At 39.5% G+C, this 16,168-nt stretch overlaps 1 protein-coding gene across 3 annotated transcripts in view; it reads left to right on the forward strand.

Annotated features, from left to right (window-relative positions):
- Positions 1-16,168, forward strand: part of LARP4B (La ribonucleoprotein 4B) — a 100,999-nt gene that overhangs the window by 1,385 nt on the left and 83,446 nt on the right. The window contains exon 2 of one of the 3 annotated variants that reach the window (XM_079769244.1): positions 10,416-10,542. The exons of 1 other annotated variant lie outside the window; for it this stretch is intronic. Coding sequence is in view for 1 of the 2 variants with exons in the window: in XM_079769242.1 (XP_079625368.1) it covers positions 10,583-10,591 (9 nt within the window). In the remaining variant the exon portion in view is untranslated. Of the gene's footprint in view, positions 1-10,415; positions 10,592-16,168 lie in introns of those variants that run through there. One more of the 3 variants, XM_079769242.1, reaches the window with a different exon arrangement.

Here is a 16,168-nt window from a genome sequence, read left to right on the forward strand (position 1 = left end):
TTTTTGAAAGTTTTTTCTCTATTGATATTTAGTTGGTCTCTTAAGTTGTATTAGTATTCAAAACACACTTGAAATAGGTGCTGAGTTATAGTTTGCAAAGATCAAGGGGAGGAGTTGAGAAAGAGTGATGTTCACTTCTCTGGGGTGGTCAGATAGGAAGCGCAAGGTGCAATTTCCAAGCTTCCCCACCTGCCTGGCTCCCTCTAATTTACAGTCCCAGTAATTTACAGAAGTTGAAATGGTTATGGCTTTTCGACTTTCCTCTGTATTTAATATACTGAAAGGCAGTTTAAGCTATAAAGAAATCGGTTGACTGAAGTTTGCTTGAGTTGCTTAAAGTGAAATAATTTCTGAAAGGCATCAGATTAGCAAGTTTATTATTATTCAACCATAAATTTGACTTGTGTACTTCCCTTTGAAACTTGTGTTTGGTTAGAAATAAGTTTCATCCTGTATTTTGAAAAGTTAATGTGAGATGCCTTATTTACACGAAATAATGGCATGGCTTCTTGTTGATTAGAAATTACCCTCTTGGGGCTTCACTTTTTTAATCTCTAAAGGGAATGGATGACAATATCAGCCTCATAGGGCTGTTGGAACACATTGGAGTTGGCTGATCTTACTATTTTTTTTTGAGGCATGTACCCGTTTTTTGTTTTTTTTAAAAAATACATTTTTAATTGATTTCAGAGAGGAAGGGAGAGGGAGAGAGAGAAAAACATCAATGTTGAGAGAGAATCATTGATCAGCTGCCTCCTGCACGCCCTCTCCTGGGGATGAGCCCACAGCCCAGACATGTGCCCTTGACGGGACTCGAACCTGGGACCCTTTAGTCCGCAGGCCAATGCTCTATCCACTGAGCCAAACCAGTTAGGGCTATTTTTTAAAATTATTGAGATTGTTATTAAGAAATTTGAAAATGGTGCTTACCTTATTACTATTTTCAGTATTCTTTCTGTGATTGACAATTTTAACTTATTAACAGAGATTTTTTTAAAATTAATCACATGTATCTGGGCAGAGAAAACAGGTTCTGAGGACAGAATGTATATTCGGAGAAAGGAGTCATAGTCAGACTATAGTAGTATTTGAGTAGGAGCCAGAGAGAAAATAGGCGATAATGTGGGTACAAAAGTTTTTAGCACTCATTTTAACATTTTTTGTAATGTTCCTAGGGATTGAGTTTTTTAAAAATATTGAGATTTGGAGATTTTATTGAACTTAATATGATTTCCACAAATGAGCACATTTTGACAAATACATAGTTAAACTGTGGAAACAAATATTTTACTCATTCATTTGTGTGTGTTTTTGAAGCAATCTTCACATATCATAAAACAATTCTAAAATATTTAAGTGCAAGTTGGAACATCATGTTGTTAATGCTAATAACAATAAACATTGTCTGCAGATAGCCTCACTACTTACTCTACATGGATTTGCAACAATATTTACAAGTTTTTGTAGTGATAGACCTGTGTGGTTGGTGTTGCTAACCAAGAAGTGGCTGAGAAACTCCTTATTTCAGTGTCATGCTGGAGTTCATGCTTTTGTATGATAACTAGGATTATAATCTAGGCCTAATTTCAGTAACGTGTTGTCTTTATGATGCTTCCTTGAGATTGCAAACAGCTGTATAGATATGTTAGTTTAAATCCATTTGCTGTTGTCCTAATGTTAAAGGCACAAGTTTTAAATATGCTTTCATTGACACATGCTTGTACTCTTTCAGAGTTCTCATGCTTAAGGACTTCCTTTTTCAGATTGGTAAATGCAAGAAAATCTCAGAGTATATTCTTGTAATTCTTTCTGTAAGACTATTTACTCAACCTTTTACTAATGGAGAAAAGAAAACAGTGATGTTGTGTTTATGGAAATACATTGTTAAAAAACAGACACTGCTGCAGGAATTTTTTGTTTATGCTCTTTTGTAAAACTTTATTCCTGTAAAGAGTTCTCCTTTTTCTGTGAAAGCTAATTTTAGAGTACACAGTGAATGAGGCACTGCCTTCTAAAAGGGTTAAACTCAACAGATAAGATTTTAGTTTAGTTCATTTTAAACTTTTTGCTCTTAATTATTGCACTGGCTGATGTTTTTGGAACTACTTTACTGGAATTATCATGATTAGAAAGTGAATTTCTTTATTGGCATATGGAATTCTAAGGTAGAAACCATTAGGTTCTCTTATTAGAAGAAGGATGATAATTCCTAGTGTTCTAACAATTTATTTTTTGAGTATGAATGTCTTCATACTCAAAAGAAGACATTTACTTAGCTTGTTTCCTTTCCCCCTCACTCAAGCTCCATACCTTTTATCCCTTCAATGCCTTTATAAACACTGTCTTTTCACAATTTTTATGGTGAAGTTGTCATGGCTTCTGTTTAATCATGAAGGGCTACAGGTGAATGATGCCACCACTTTTGTGCCTCTGTCAGGGTCTGGTTCCTTCTTTAGTGTCGGCCCTTCTTCCCTGCTAGTGAGACCTAGGCCACAGAGTGCATTGTGTAACATGGAGGACATTTGATATTTACTCGAATTTGAAAGCATGCAACTTAAGTTTTAGGGGGAGTTTGATAATCATTAGGTAGGATAGTCTTCACTTGACAGTTCTTTATGAAATCTGAATTATGATGGTATTTATTTGCATGATAAAGATAAAATACTCTCTTATTTATACACACCATGTTAGTCACACTACAGCCAGAGGTTGCTTTAAAAGGTATATCCTGCCCTGGCCAAGTAGTTCAGTTGGTTAGAGCAGCGGTCGCCAATCGGTGGTCTGAGGACCACTGGTAGTCCGTGAGGTCCAAAAGGTTGGCGACTGCTGGGCTAGAGTGTCATCCTGACATGCCAGGGTTGCAGGTTCGATCACTGGTCAGGGCACATACAAGAAGCAACCAATGAATGCATAAATAAGTGGAACAACAAATCAATCTTTCTCTTTTTCTTTCTCCCCCCCTCTCTAAAACCAGTCAATCAATCAATCAATCAATCAATCAAATAAAAGAGGTGTATCCTGATTATTAGGACCTTTAAAAAACTCCTTAGTGACTGTCCCCTGCCTAAATAAGAAGTGCTGCCCTACTGGTTTGGCTCAGTGGATAGAGCGTCAGCCTGCAGACTGAAGGGTCCCAGGTTTGATTCTGGTCAAGGGCACATGTGGGCTCCATCCCCAGTAGGGGGAGTGCAGGAGGCAGCCAGTCAGTGATTCTCTCTCATCATTGATGTTTCTATCTCTCCCTTTACCTTCCTTCCTCTCTGAAGTCAATGAAAAAAATATTTTTAAAAAACAAAAAATTCAGCCCGGCCAGCGTGGCTCAGTGGTTGGGCATTCACCCATGAACCAGGAGATCAGAGCTCAATTCCCAGTCAGGGCACATGCTGGGGATACTGCCTCTATCCCCAGTAGGGAGTGTGCAGGAGGCAGCTGATCATGATTCTCTCTCATCATTGATATTTCTCTCTCTCTCCTTCTCCCCCTTCCTCTCTGAAATCAATACTATATATACATAATTTTTTTTTTTTTTAAAGAAGTGCCCAGGCCCCTGAGCACAGCAGGCCTGGGGCCCCCAGGGCCTTTCTTCTCTGCCTTCTCCTTGCTGACAGGGCCATCTGTGGTCAGCCTCACTGATCACTGCCTACCCCCACCCCCACCAAACCCCTTAAACCATGCTGTTGCCTTTGCTCTTCGTAGTTTCTTTGCCTGAGGTTGAATGTCTTCCTTTAACCTATCCTTACAAAGTTATTTTAGGAGGCCTTCAGAAATCCCTGCCTTCATTTCTAAAGTGGTACTGAGTGCTTTCCCATTTTCATAGTACCCTAGGCATGGCACCTAATTCATTAATGGAAGTTCCTTGAGGGACAGATTATGTTTGTAATCTCTTTGCTCAGCCCAGGGCCAGGTACACTATAGATGTTTAGTAAACTTTGTTCAACTAGAGGGATAAAGGCATACCTAAAAGACAACTCCCTCCTCAGTTTTAGAGAAATAACCAAGCATGGAGTTCTTAACTAGAAAAGGGTGCAATAGAAAGTACATATAAATTATATTTATAGCCCTGGCTTGTGTAGCTCAGCAGTTAGAACGACAGCCTTCTCACTGAAGGGTGTCTAGTTTGATTCCTGGTGTATCTAGGTTGCAGGTTCCATCCCTGGCCTGGTGGGGAATGGTGTGGGAAGCAGTCAATCTATGTCTCTCTCACATGGCTGTTTCTCTCCCCCTGCTCTCCTCCACTCTCTCTAAAAATCAATGGAAAAAGTATCCTCAAATGATGATTAATAAAAAATTTTAAAAATTATATTTATAAAATGTTAACTGATTTGATAGTTGCATCTAGTGCTTACAGTACTATTTCAGATGGAGTAATTTACATGACCTAGATTACACTTTTTCAGTCTTCAAAAAATGTGCCATTTTAATAACAAATATTTTTTACCTTTATTTTGCTTTAATATTAAAACATACTTTATTAACCCAAAACAAAGCAATTGCAATAGTGAAAATGTATTTTTGTTGATTTTAGAGAGGAAGGGAGAGGGGGAGAGAGCGAGAAACATCAATGATGAGAGAGAACCATTGATCGGCTGCCTCCTGCATGCCCCCCACTGGGGATCAAGCACGCAGCCTGGGCGTGTGCCCTGACGGGGAATTGAACTGTGACCTTCTGGTTCATAGGTCACTGAGCCTAGCTGGCAGGGCTTGAGCAGATGTTTTTGATCAATCACACTAGCAATACAGTGATGAATGGTACCAGAACTTTTTTCTAAGGCTGTGGTCTAGAAGAAATTAGAGTGAATTGTTTTATTTAAAAGACTGGTATTTGCATTCTCAAAGCTTCCTTGCAATGAAACTTCTTGATCACTCTCAACTCCACACTTCCTTGAGCATCTCTGTTATGACAGGCGCATATATTATAGCATACCTGGTGGCAGGCACTCCTCATCTCCCTTCCCTGCTTTATTTTTTTGTTGTTGTAGCACTTGCTACATTATAACATCCTGTATAATTTCCATATTTTTATGTATGATCTGCTTTCTCATACTTGAATGTAAACTTTATGAGATCGAGGGTTTCTGCCTATTTTATTTATTGATATGATCCCAGATCTTAGAATGGTACACAGTATAAATGAAGTAATTTATGAATAAATCCCAGGGTTATAATGATGAACAAAAGGGATATATTGTCCCCCTTTTGATTGCCTGAGGCAGGCAGTCGAATAATCAGATACGAAAGTAGGCAGTGCTGAGATCATCCAGTAGACCTTAGGGATCTGTAAGCCTCCTTCCCTAAGGAAGAGTTGGGTGTGGAAAGAGGGCTTTGTAGGCAAAAAGGATAACTGCAAAAACTCTGAGCTGAGAAGGGGCAGAGCGATTTGGAGGAACTAATTTGAATGAGACTGAGGCTGGGAGAGGTAGCAGCTACATCCTACTGGGTCTGGAAGGTCCCAGCATAGATGAAAATTTTGTTCTATATTCCAAAAACAGTTGGAGGATTTCAAAACCAGAATTGCCTTTTTAAAGTGATCATTCTGCTTTATGGAGAGTAGCATGGAGGGGGAGGAATGGGCACACACAGATGGGTATTACTTGGCCCAACGTGGAGAGCCCTCTTGTTTCAACTGTGTTTATCACAGTGGAAAAGGCTTTAATGGAAGAATAGCTTGCTCAGAACCCTTTTCATTTATATTACACATAATAATGTATGTTTAAAAAATGCTTTAAAATTATGCCTTAAATTTGCTAGCATTTGTCAGTTTTTTAAAGTATATTTGTTGTTTCAGCTTTTATTAAGGCAGACTAATTAACAAGATTCCTTTTTTAGAAACATCTTTGAAAAACGAGAACATTCTGTTTTCAGGATTCAAAAAGCTTTGTTTTATTGTCAAAGCTTAAGATATGGGGATAAAAACATAGTGACCAATTTGATAAAGATTTACAAGTTGCATCTTTCTCTGAACATGTTAAACATTCCCTCTTCAAATGTTTTCTTCTGAAAATGTCAAGCCCTTTAAAGTCTGTTCTTTAAAGACTTTATATTTGCCCACTGGTGTGGCTCAGTGGTTGAGCATCCATCCATGAACAAGAGGTCAATGGTTCGATTCCCAGTCAGGGCACATGTCCAGGTTGCAGACTTGATTCCCTGGCAAGGGGATGTGCAGGAGGCAGCCGATCAATGTTGATGTTTCTCTCTCATTGATGTTTCTATCTCTTGTTCTGAAAATCAGTAAAAACATTTAAAAAAATGACTATACTTTCTGAATATGATTTTTCTTTTTGTTGATTACTACATTATAGTATCTATGTTTCATTGTTGAGATTTTATTATCTGTATAATTTCTGCCTTGCCATGTACACATCATCTCCACACAAACTGTATATAGTACTGTAATCCATTGCTGCCTGGCTTATTACAATTTAGCATAGTCAGAGAATACCAGGATCTTTTAAAAGTAGAATTGAAGTCCCTGTGGAAAGTTACCTTTTAAAAATGTAGACATTTGAAAGTCAAAAGCATTTTCTCTTACTTGTGTTTTTAGCAGGTAAATAAAAACATTCAAACAATTGGTACTATATATTGGTTGTCATGTAGTGCGGAAGTGTAATTTGAAAACCTTATGGCTGACACTTTCTCTGGAAGGTCAGTGTTCCTTTTTGATTAATATCTGAATTTTTAGTGTTACTTGTTATCAAACTAGAATCTGTTTCCGGTTTCCCTTCAGTGGGTCACTTGGAGTACAGGCCATTGTGCAAATGAGTAACTGATGAATCAGCAATGTTTGCTTCTTCACACCTTACATAGCTAGGGAGGGGATTGGCAATCGGTGAAGACCAAAGGACAAAATGAATAAGGCAGTTGACAGAAGTTGCTCTCTCTACCTTTTTTTTTTTTTTTACGGCTCCTCCCGCTTATTTTATGCTTTGGAAGGAGAAAGTAGAGTCCCCAAGTAAAACTGCAGAGCATTCAGGCACATAGCATTTAAGTCTCTGTGATTGGTGGAACTCCAGTCACGGAGTGAAATGCTTTCTGGCAGAGAGTGTTTTGAGGTCCTAAATGACTATGAGTTTTAGTATTGAAGTCAAGTCCACAACACTGAGCATACTATGCCTTTCAAGTTCAGAATATTTAGAGTACTAGTATGTTTGTCATATTAGAGGTTTTTAATCTGTAACTCATTGTAAGTTTTTATGATATCACGATTTTACAGTTCAATATAAAAAAACAGATCAGATGCTTTCCCAAAGTCATTATTTTGCCACAAATTGTATTACTAGATAATTTTATGAGTGGGCAAATAAAAGCTAGATTATTAACTTCCAGTTTGCTGTGTGGAGGTTATTGATAATTTGTGAAGAATATGCTTACTAAATGTTTAACAACTAGCAATACATTTAATCAGCCTTAATTCAGTAGCATGGAGTATTTTGTTTTTATCAGTGCCATTGTAATCTGTCTAGAATAATAGAATTGAGAGGGAAACTTTTCATTCTTTTTGCTATTCAAGTAGTGTTTGGTGTGAATGAAACAACAATTTGAAGTAGGACAGTCATTTTCTAAGACTTTGAGTTTTGGTCTATATTATAACAGATTTGATAACTAGTTTCTGAAAGTAATGGCCAGGAAATAGTGTAATACTGCAGTTGCAGTCTTAGGATTTTAGATTTCTAAAGACTCAGAAACTGAAGCTCACAGAGGTAAAATTAATTAGAAAAATATGTTAGTTGGTGGCAGAGTGAAGCTATAACATTGGTGTCTTCTCTGAGTTCAGTTTTCCATTGCACTGTAATTGTGGAACTCACATAAGGTACTTATCCAGGTATAGTCTTAAAATTTTTATTTTTTAATTCCCACCTGAGGATATGTTTTTACTGATTTTAGAGAGAGGGGAAGGAAGGGGTGGGAGAAAGAAAGAAAGAGAAACATCGATGTATGAGAGAAACATCAATTGGCTGCCTCATGTATGCACCCCCACCGGGGATTGAACCAGTAACCTAGGTATGTGTCCTGCCAGGAATGGGGACGACATTCCAACCAACTAAGCCACATCAGGCAAGGCTAGGTAATCTTTTTAAAAATTTTTTTTAATTTTTATTGTTGAGGGTATTGCAGATGTTCCCCTCCCTCCATTGCTCTCCTCCACCAGGTTCCTGCCCCATCCTAGGCCTTCACCACGCTATTGTCTGTGTCCATAGTAATGCATATCCTATATAATAAAAGCCTAAGATGCTAAGTGTCCGACCGTTTGACCAGTTGCTATGATGTGCACTGACCACCAGGGGGCAGAGGCTTGCTGCTGGGGTCTGGCCAATTGGGACTGGGTGAGACGAGCCAGACATGTCCTAGAGCCCTCCTCCCATGGTCCCTCCCGGGCCCCAATCGTGCACTGGCCTGCGCCCTCTCACAATCCGGGACCCCTCAGGGGATGTCGGAAAGCCGGTTTCGGCCCATTCCCCACAGGCCAGGCTGAGGGACCCCACCGGTGCACCAATCTGTGCACCCTGTCTCTAGTATACGTATAAGATCTTCAGTTAATCTCTTCCCGCCCGCCCTTCCCTCTGAGATTCGCCAGTTTGTTCCATGTTTCCATGCCTCTGATTCTATTTTATTCATCATTTTATTTTGTTCATTAGATTTCTTGTTTATTTTTAGATTCAGTTGTTGATAGATACGTATTTATTGCCATTTTATTCATATTTTTGATCATCTTCTTAAAGAATACTCTGCAACATTTCATGTAATACTGGTTTAGTGGTGATGAACTCCTTTAGCTTTTTTTCTCATCTGTGTAGCTCTTTATCTGATCTTCAATTCTAAATGATAGCTTTGCTGGGTAGAGTAATCTTGGTTATATGTCCTTGCTATTCATTACTTTGAATATTTCTTGCCACTCCCTTCTGGCCTGCAAAGTTTCTGTTGAGAAATCAGCTGACAGTCCTATGTGCACTTCCTTGTAGGTAATTAACTGCTTTTTTCTTGCGGCTTTTAAGATTCTCTCTTTGTCTTTAACCCTTGACATTTTAATTATGATATGTCTTGGTATGGGCCTCTTTAGGTTCCTCTTGTTTGGGACTCTTTGCGCTTCCTGGACTTGTAAATCTATTTCTTTTCACCAGGTAAGGGAAGTTTTCTGTCGTTATTTTCTTCAAATAGGTTTTCAGTATTTTGCTCTCTCTCCTCTTCTTCTGGCACCCCCATAATGTGAATGTTGGTATGCTTGAAGTTGTCCCAGAGGCTCCCTACACTATCTTCATATTTTTGGATTCTTTTTCTTCTGATTGGGTGTTTTTTGCTTCCTCATATTCCAAATCATTGATTTGATTCTCGGAATCCTTACTTGACTCTGTTGAATCCCTGTAAATTATTCTTTATTTCAATTAGTGTATGCTTAATTTCTGACTGGTCCTTTCTCATGTCTTTGAAATTCTCAAACTCACTAAGTCCCTTGAAGCTCTCATTAAGATTCTTGAGCAACCTTATAACCATTGTTTTGAATTTTGTATCTAGTAGTTTGCTTCCATTTCTTTCATTTGTGTCTTATTTCTTTTCTCTGTATTTTGGCTGCTTTCCTGTGTTTGTTTTTATGTATTAGGTAGAGCTGCTATGTCTCCTGGAGTTAGTAAGAGTGGCCTTGTCCTGTAGGGCCCAGTGGATTTCAGGCCATTCTGAATGATTGTTCTGTATTTTAGTTGTAATTTTGATGTGGTTGTGGGTGGCGGTGAATACCATTGTTTATCTATGTCGCCATCTTGGTTCTCTCTAGGTAAAGTCTTAACAGTGGTATTTCAAAAGAAAAATTGAAATTGGTTAAAGCGTTAATTTTATATATGCTATTGATTTTAGGTTGGCATTTTTTTAAAGCAAATTCTTAAAGCACCTATTAAACTGTGCTTTTTAAAACATTGAAATAAATTATATATTCCAGGAAAAGAAAGGGTTTCTATGTCATTTAAGATAATTTTTAGTGTTAATGTATTTATAAAGGTGGTAACAGGCCTTCCAGTTTGTCTCATATTCAGACTGCAGTTTGCATGTTTTCTTTGAGAAATAGTCTCAGAGAAATTAAATTCAGTGGTTTCCTTCCTGAAGCATTCAGACAGTTGTAAACCTTCATGTCTATGCTGTTTTGCAGAACTCTCAGGCCTTGACAGTGTCAGCACCTCTATCCATACTCTTTGCCTTTCTGTAAGGAGAGAAGTGACTTGTGAGCACTGTGACACCTCTTTTGTCTTTAATTTACCATCCTCAACAACTGTTGTTACTCAATACCTGCTAATTTCAGATTTAACAGCCTGCAGCTCTACTACAGAATTGAGGAATGAATGCAGATTGCTGTAGTTCCCACCCAAACAGTATATTTGGCATATAATTCAGAGGACTCAAAGCCCTTGCTTTCTTTTTTTGTTTTTCTTCAGAACACCTGTTTTGCTGTATGGGAAACTGAGACCTGGAAACAGTTCGCAGAATGAGGGGAGAGCAGAATATGGGATCTGTCTAGCTTCTTGCTTCCAAGACTACTGCAGATTGCATCATTGGAAAAGCGTAGGTGTCCTGTGTAGCACCCACCTTGGGCCCAAGTAACATGATAGAGGTGAGGACTAGCCACACAGCATAGCTAAGGGTCAGATATGTTGGCTTTGAATAAAAAGTTTTAATAGTAGTTTTTATAGTGATGATGGTTGAGATCAGGGGTATCCCACACCATAAGGCCAAACAGTAGTTTAACATTATTGGAGCTGATTCTGATAGTTAGCTTTGAACTTTTATGGTGATGTTATTAGGTCCATTGTCTATTGAACTATAATACTAATTGGCATAGGAATTGTGATCCAGTTATTTATAAAGTGGAAATGTATTATGCCTTTGGAATATCAAACAGATTTTCCAAATTTGTATATATTTTTGAATTTATTACTTCAGAACTTAATTTTTTTTTAAAAAATAGTATCACTTGAAAGCAACATCTTCTGTTAGAGGGTGTTCGTGTATTTTAATATTAACTGTTTTGCACTGTCATCTTGAAAAATGAAGGCATGTTCAATTGTCCCTTCTAATATTTGAAGATTGAGATTGGATTCTGTGCTTAGATGCAGTGGCTTCCTGAGCACAGTGTGGTATTTCAGAGCTGCCCTGGTCTGGCCTCTGGCTCTTTAGTAACAGTAATGACTGAATTTTTTTTAGATTACATGCTCTGTGCTGTGCTTCCCCTAAAAATGCTCACAGTAGGTAAAATGGGAGTGCCCAGGGTCACCACTTGGAGAGTGGGGAGCTTGGGTTAACTTTCTCCTCAGATTCTGCCTGTTATTCATAGATGGGGGAAAGGGAGAGTGTCCTTGGACTTTTGAGTCTGTGTTTAACATTTCTAGTATGGGTCTGTTTTTTTAGTGAAAGGGTTTTATAGCTTGCAGCATATTTCCAAAGGATCTTTGACCTCTCCCTTCAATACAAATAACAGTTTTAGTGTGTTTGCCACATAGGAACTTCTTCAATGATTTGTTATTTTGATAATTAAACGTAGTTCTTTACTGTTCCCCTACCTTGTATTTAACTATTCTGTATGTTTAGATCCCAAGTGCACACTTACATATATGCACACATGTATACATATACAAAATCTAGAGAATATCTAAAATAAGATGAACATGAACTCAAAGTAATTCTAATTTTACCCTAACCTAAAAATACTGCCCTCCCCATTGTCACATCATTTGGAGTATGTAGCAGCAGCGGCTTTCACTTGTATTCCTCTCATTTTCTGAGCTTTATAGTTTAAATACTAGAAGTCTTTCCCCACATGTTTATTGCACAAAAGACCAAGTTACTAAACATGTATTTCCTGAGATTCTGTTCTGTTAAGTATGTGTCAGGAATATAGTGGTGAAGAAGATATACATACTGGAGCAACAGAACTCATTTGACATACTGTGTCACTGGGTATATTAGTAAAGGATTTTGGACTCCGGCTCTGTAAGAAAGATGGAGTGACATCTCACCTGGCCTTGCTTGTTGAAAATGTACGCTGAGAGGTGGGAGGGAAGATACGAGTTTAATTGAGAGGAAGAGGTTAGAAATGTATTTGCAGGTTTTTGGTTTGGGCAACTGGGTAGACAATATGCTGTCTTTCCTTGAGATTGAGGGATCAGTTGTCAGTTTTTGCTTGTTTATTTGTTTTAAATGGGAAGGAGGGATGAATTTGAGGAATCTGTAGGTAAAAAAAAAAAATGTTCACCAGAAATTTGCATGGAAATTCAGCATATGGTTTTAACTGCAGCCATAAAAAGCCAAGAGCAGAAGAGCAGAACTGGGGCACAGTGAGGCAGGTAGACTCACTCTTCTGGTAAGTCTTATTTACCTGTGGGCAGTGAAGTGCTGGGACTGGTGGCCACTGTCTACTTTGTCTCTTTTTCTCTTTCTACCAAGTTGAGTTGTGCTTAGAAAAGCCAGTTTTCTTGTCCCTAAACTTGTTCAGGGCTGTTGTACTCCTTAGTGCAATTACACGATTTAACTAATATAAACTGATAAAAGTATTACAAAAGCAGTTACTCAGGAAAAGTTATCTGACAACTTTGGAGTGTCTTGATAACAAGAAAATTACTAAGAAAACTGCTATTAAATGAGATATATGGATAAGACTATGAAAAATCGGGGAATGGGGGAGGCAGAGGCAACCTGTAGGAGGAAAGATGGGAGATAATCGGGTTGCATTGTAACATTGTAAAAGAGGCTACAGAAAGTGCAACCAGTGGCAAAGCCTGTCCACACAGCAGAGTGAATCAGTGGTCACAAATTGCAGTAGAACAAACTTTAGGCCACCTCTCCAAGATGGGAAAAATATTTAAATGTACTGTGACCTTTGTAATTATGCAGAAGAATAGAGTGGGATTATACCCATCAAGTTCTTGCTTCTGGGACAACTCTTCTAATGGAGAATAAGACCACGTACTGCATCAGCAGTGCCTGTGGTCCAGCTATGTGATCTCCTTGTCCAGCTTGTCATCTTTCTCCTTTTGTCTCAACATTTCTCTTCCACCTTCTAGCCACCAGTCGTGAATTCAGTGAACACCTTTTTCATTATCTTTGTGTCTCAAGCATATAGGAAGAAAAAACAAATGATTACATTGTTCTAGGAATTGCACACACTCAAAGGAAGTAGTTGGTCAGAACCTGTATTGCCACTTGTCTTAACTCTGCATATTTCTTTTCAAAGGTTGTAAAAACTCAAATCTGCTGGTGTGCAGCTTTACTCTAAAATTATTCAAATACACTTATTTTCCATATTTTGTACTTTGGTTAGAATAATAAATTATTGCCCTAGCTGGTTTGGCTCAGTGGACAGAGCGTCGGCCTGTGAACTGAAAGGTCCCAGGTTCGATTCCTGTTAAGGGCTCATGCCTGGGTTGTGGGCTCGATCCCCAGTGGGGACTTGCAGGAGGCAGCTGATCCATGATTCTCTTATCATGGATGTTTCTATCTCTCGCTCCCTCTTCCTTCCTCTCTGAAATCAATAAAAATTTATTATTAAAAAAAAAGAATAATAAATTATTCCAATAAAAAAATGGGGAATAATCATTTTAGAAGCATTGTGCCATTCATATTATTTGTTGAGTATCTAAGTTGTACTTCAAAGAACAAAGTGAAAATCTTTGTGAAAAAGAAATAAGAACGCATAATAATTGACTCTATTTAAGAAAAAGACACAAGAGAAGGAGCACATACAGTTAAACTGGGTAAGGATTCGAGTGTCAGTTTGTAGAATTGCCTATTGTTTGCAGTAACTTCCAATCAGGCAGGGCAAAGGAGGAGCATAAAGGTAGGGAGAGGTGAGAAAGGAGGAGGACAAAAGCATGCAGGGCAGAGTAAGCATCACACAAGGCCCAGACCCTAAGTTGGAGAAAGAAGATAGTTCTTGTAGAGGCCCACCCACCCCATAGATCTAGCAGCAAGGAGGCCGTTGGCCCCCTTCAAAGGAGCTGCATTGTCCTTCTGTGTTCCTGCTTCCCAGACCTCCATTCTCCCTACCTTGTGGCTCTGTCTTTGGAGACAGCAGAGGCTGGGGCGTGTTTAGACAGTGACAGGGAGAAAGAGGTTGATGGTACCAGGTAAGAGGAGGGTATGGGATCCACACTACAGATGAAGGACCAGTATTCCTTCAATTAACAGCTGTTTCCCCCCCCCCCCCCGCCCCCGCCCCTCTCCAAACCTTCTTTGACATAGAAACTCCTGAGAAAAATAATTCATTTTCATGAAATCTTTTCAAGTTGTCTTATGTGTCCAGGCTGTATTTAAGGTATCTTATTTTGACTTCTGAGGTCTGATTTTCTAGAGCTGTATGGGATTATAATGGTTATGGGATGTTTCCCTTTCTTTCTCCAAAGTGCTAAGAAGTATGTATCTGTTGGAATACTAAATTAAAGAAAGGAATGATGCACATGCATATAGATCTTAAAAATGAGGCATATTTTAATTACCACTTAACAAAGTTGTCACTTGAGGATATGTTTATTGATTTTTTTAAAATATATTTTTTTATTGATTTCAGAGAGGGAGATAGAAAGAAACATCAATGATGAGAGAGAATCATTGATTAGCTGCCTCCTGCATGCCTCCAGCCAGGGATTGAGCCAGCAACCCGGGCATGTGCCCTTGATTGGAATCGAACCCAGGGCCCTTCAGTTCGCAGGCTGACACTCTATCCACTGAGCCAAACCAGATAGGGCTATTTATTGATTTTTGAGAGACATTAATGTGAGAGAGAAACATTGCTCGGTTGCCTCCCATAAATGTCCCGACTGGGGATCAAACCCACAATGGAGGTATGTACCCTGAACGGGAATAGAACCTGCAAACTCTTGGTGTATGGGGCGACACTCCAATCAACTGAGTCACCTGGCCAGGGCATCAGTGGCTTTGAATTTTTAAGGAAGGTGGTATGTTTACTGATTAACAAGACTTTAAGAGCCCTGTGGAGCTTTGGTCAGGACATGAGGAAGACAGGTTGCACATTTCACAACCATCTGTTGGCATCATACAGCCATTTACTCTGCAGACCCTTCACAATTTCTTCATGACTTGCTGAATTTCATTGTCCTTCATTTGGAGAAACATTACACATTTGAGATGTTCTTGCTATTTGATTAACATAGATCAGAAGTACCTTTTCCCCACCGCAAAGTTGTTGTTTTTTATGTTTTCTTTTTAATCCTCACTTGAGTATATTTTTTTTCATTGATTTCTAGAGAGAATGGAAGGGAGGGAAGAGGGGAGTAGAAAGAGAGAGAGAAACATCGATGTGACAGAGACACATCGATTGGTTGCCTACCAAGCTACCCATACCTCCCACACGTGCTCCAACCAGGGCTGGGAAACCTGCAACCGAGGTACATGCCCTTGACTAGGAATCGAAACCACGATCCTTTGGTCTGCCGGCCTACTGTAACCACTGAGCAAACTGGCCAGAACCACAGCAAAGTTTTTAATATATGTGAAAACTATATCTTGGGTGTACTTTAAGAAATTGGTTTGTTACAAGATGAAGTGAAAATATTCTATTAGTGTCAGGTGGGCCCAGTTTTTTGTGTATATATGTGTATATATATATATTTTTTTACTAAATCAATTATGTATAGCTCCAGGACCATTTTACCACCTCCACTTCTGGTTCTTTAGCGCCCTCCTAGGGATAAGCATGTCCCAATCTCAGCAGCACAGGGTTAAAGCAGCTTTAAGCTGCTTTCCAGCTCAGACTGTCTGTCATTCTTTAAAACTAGAGGCCCAGTGCATGATTGAATCATGCATGTGTAGGGTCCCCTATACGCTTTCGCTTTTCGCGGTGGAGCTGGGTGCCTGTCCGCTGGTGCACCAGGCTTCTGAAAGGCCTGGTGCCAGAGCAGACAGGCACCCAGCTCCGCCACTTTTGATGGTCCGCTGCTGTTGAGGGGGGCTACCCTGCTGTTGAGAGGCGCAGGGGGCGGGACTCCCGCCCCCTGCGCCTCTCAGCGGCCGCTGAGGGGGACTGCCGCGGACACCTGGCTACCCTGCCGTTGAGAGGCGCAGCTGGGTGTCTGAGGCAGGCCCCCTCAGCGGCCGCGGATCTGGCCGTTGAGAGGCACAGGGGGCGGGAGTCCTGCTCCCTGCGCCTCTCAACAGCAGGGTAGCCCCCCTCAGTGGC

The sequence above is a fragment of the Cnephaeus nilssonii genome (assembly GCF_951640355.1).
Source record: "Cnephaeus nilssonii genome assembly, chromosome: 1".
NCBI lineage: Eukaryota > Metazoa > Chordata > Mammalia > Chiroptera > Vespertilionidae > Cnephaeus > Cnephaeus nilssonii.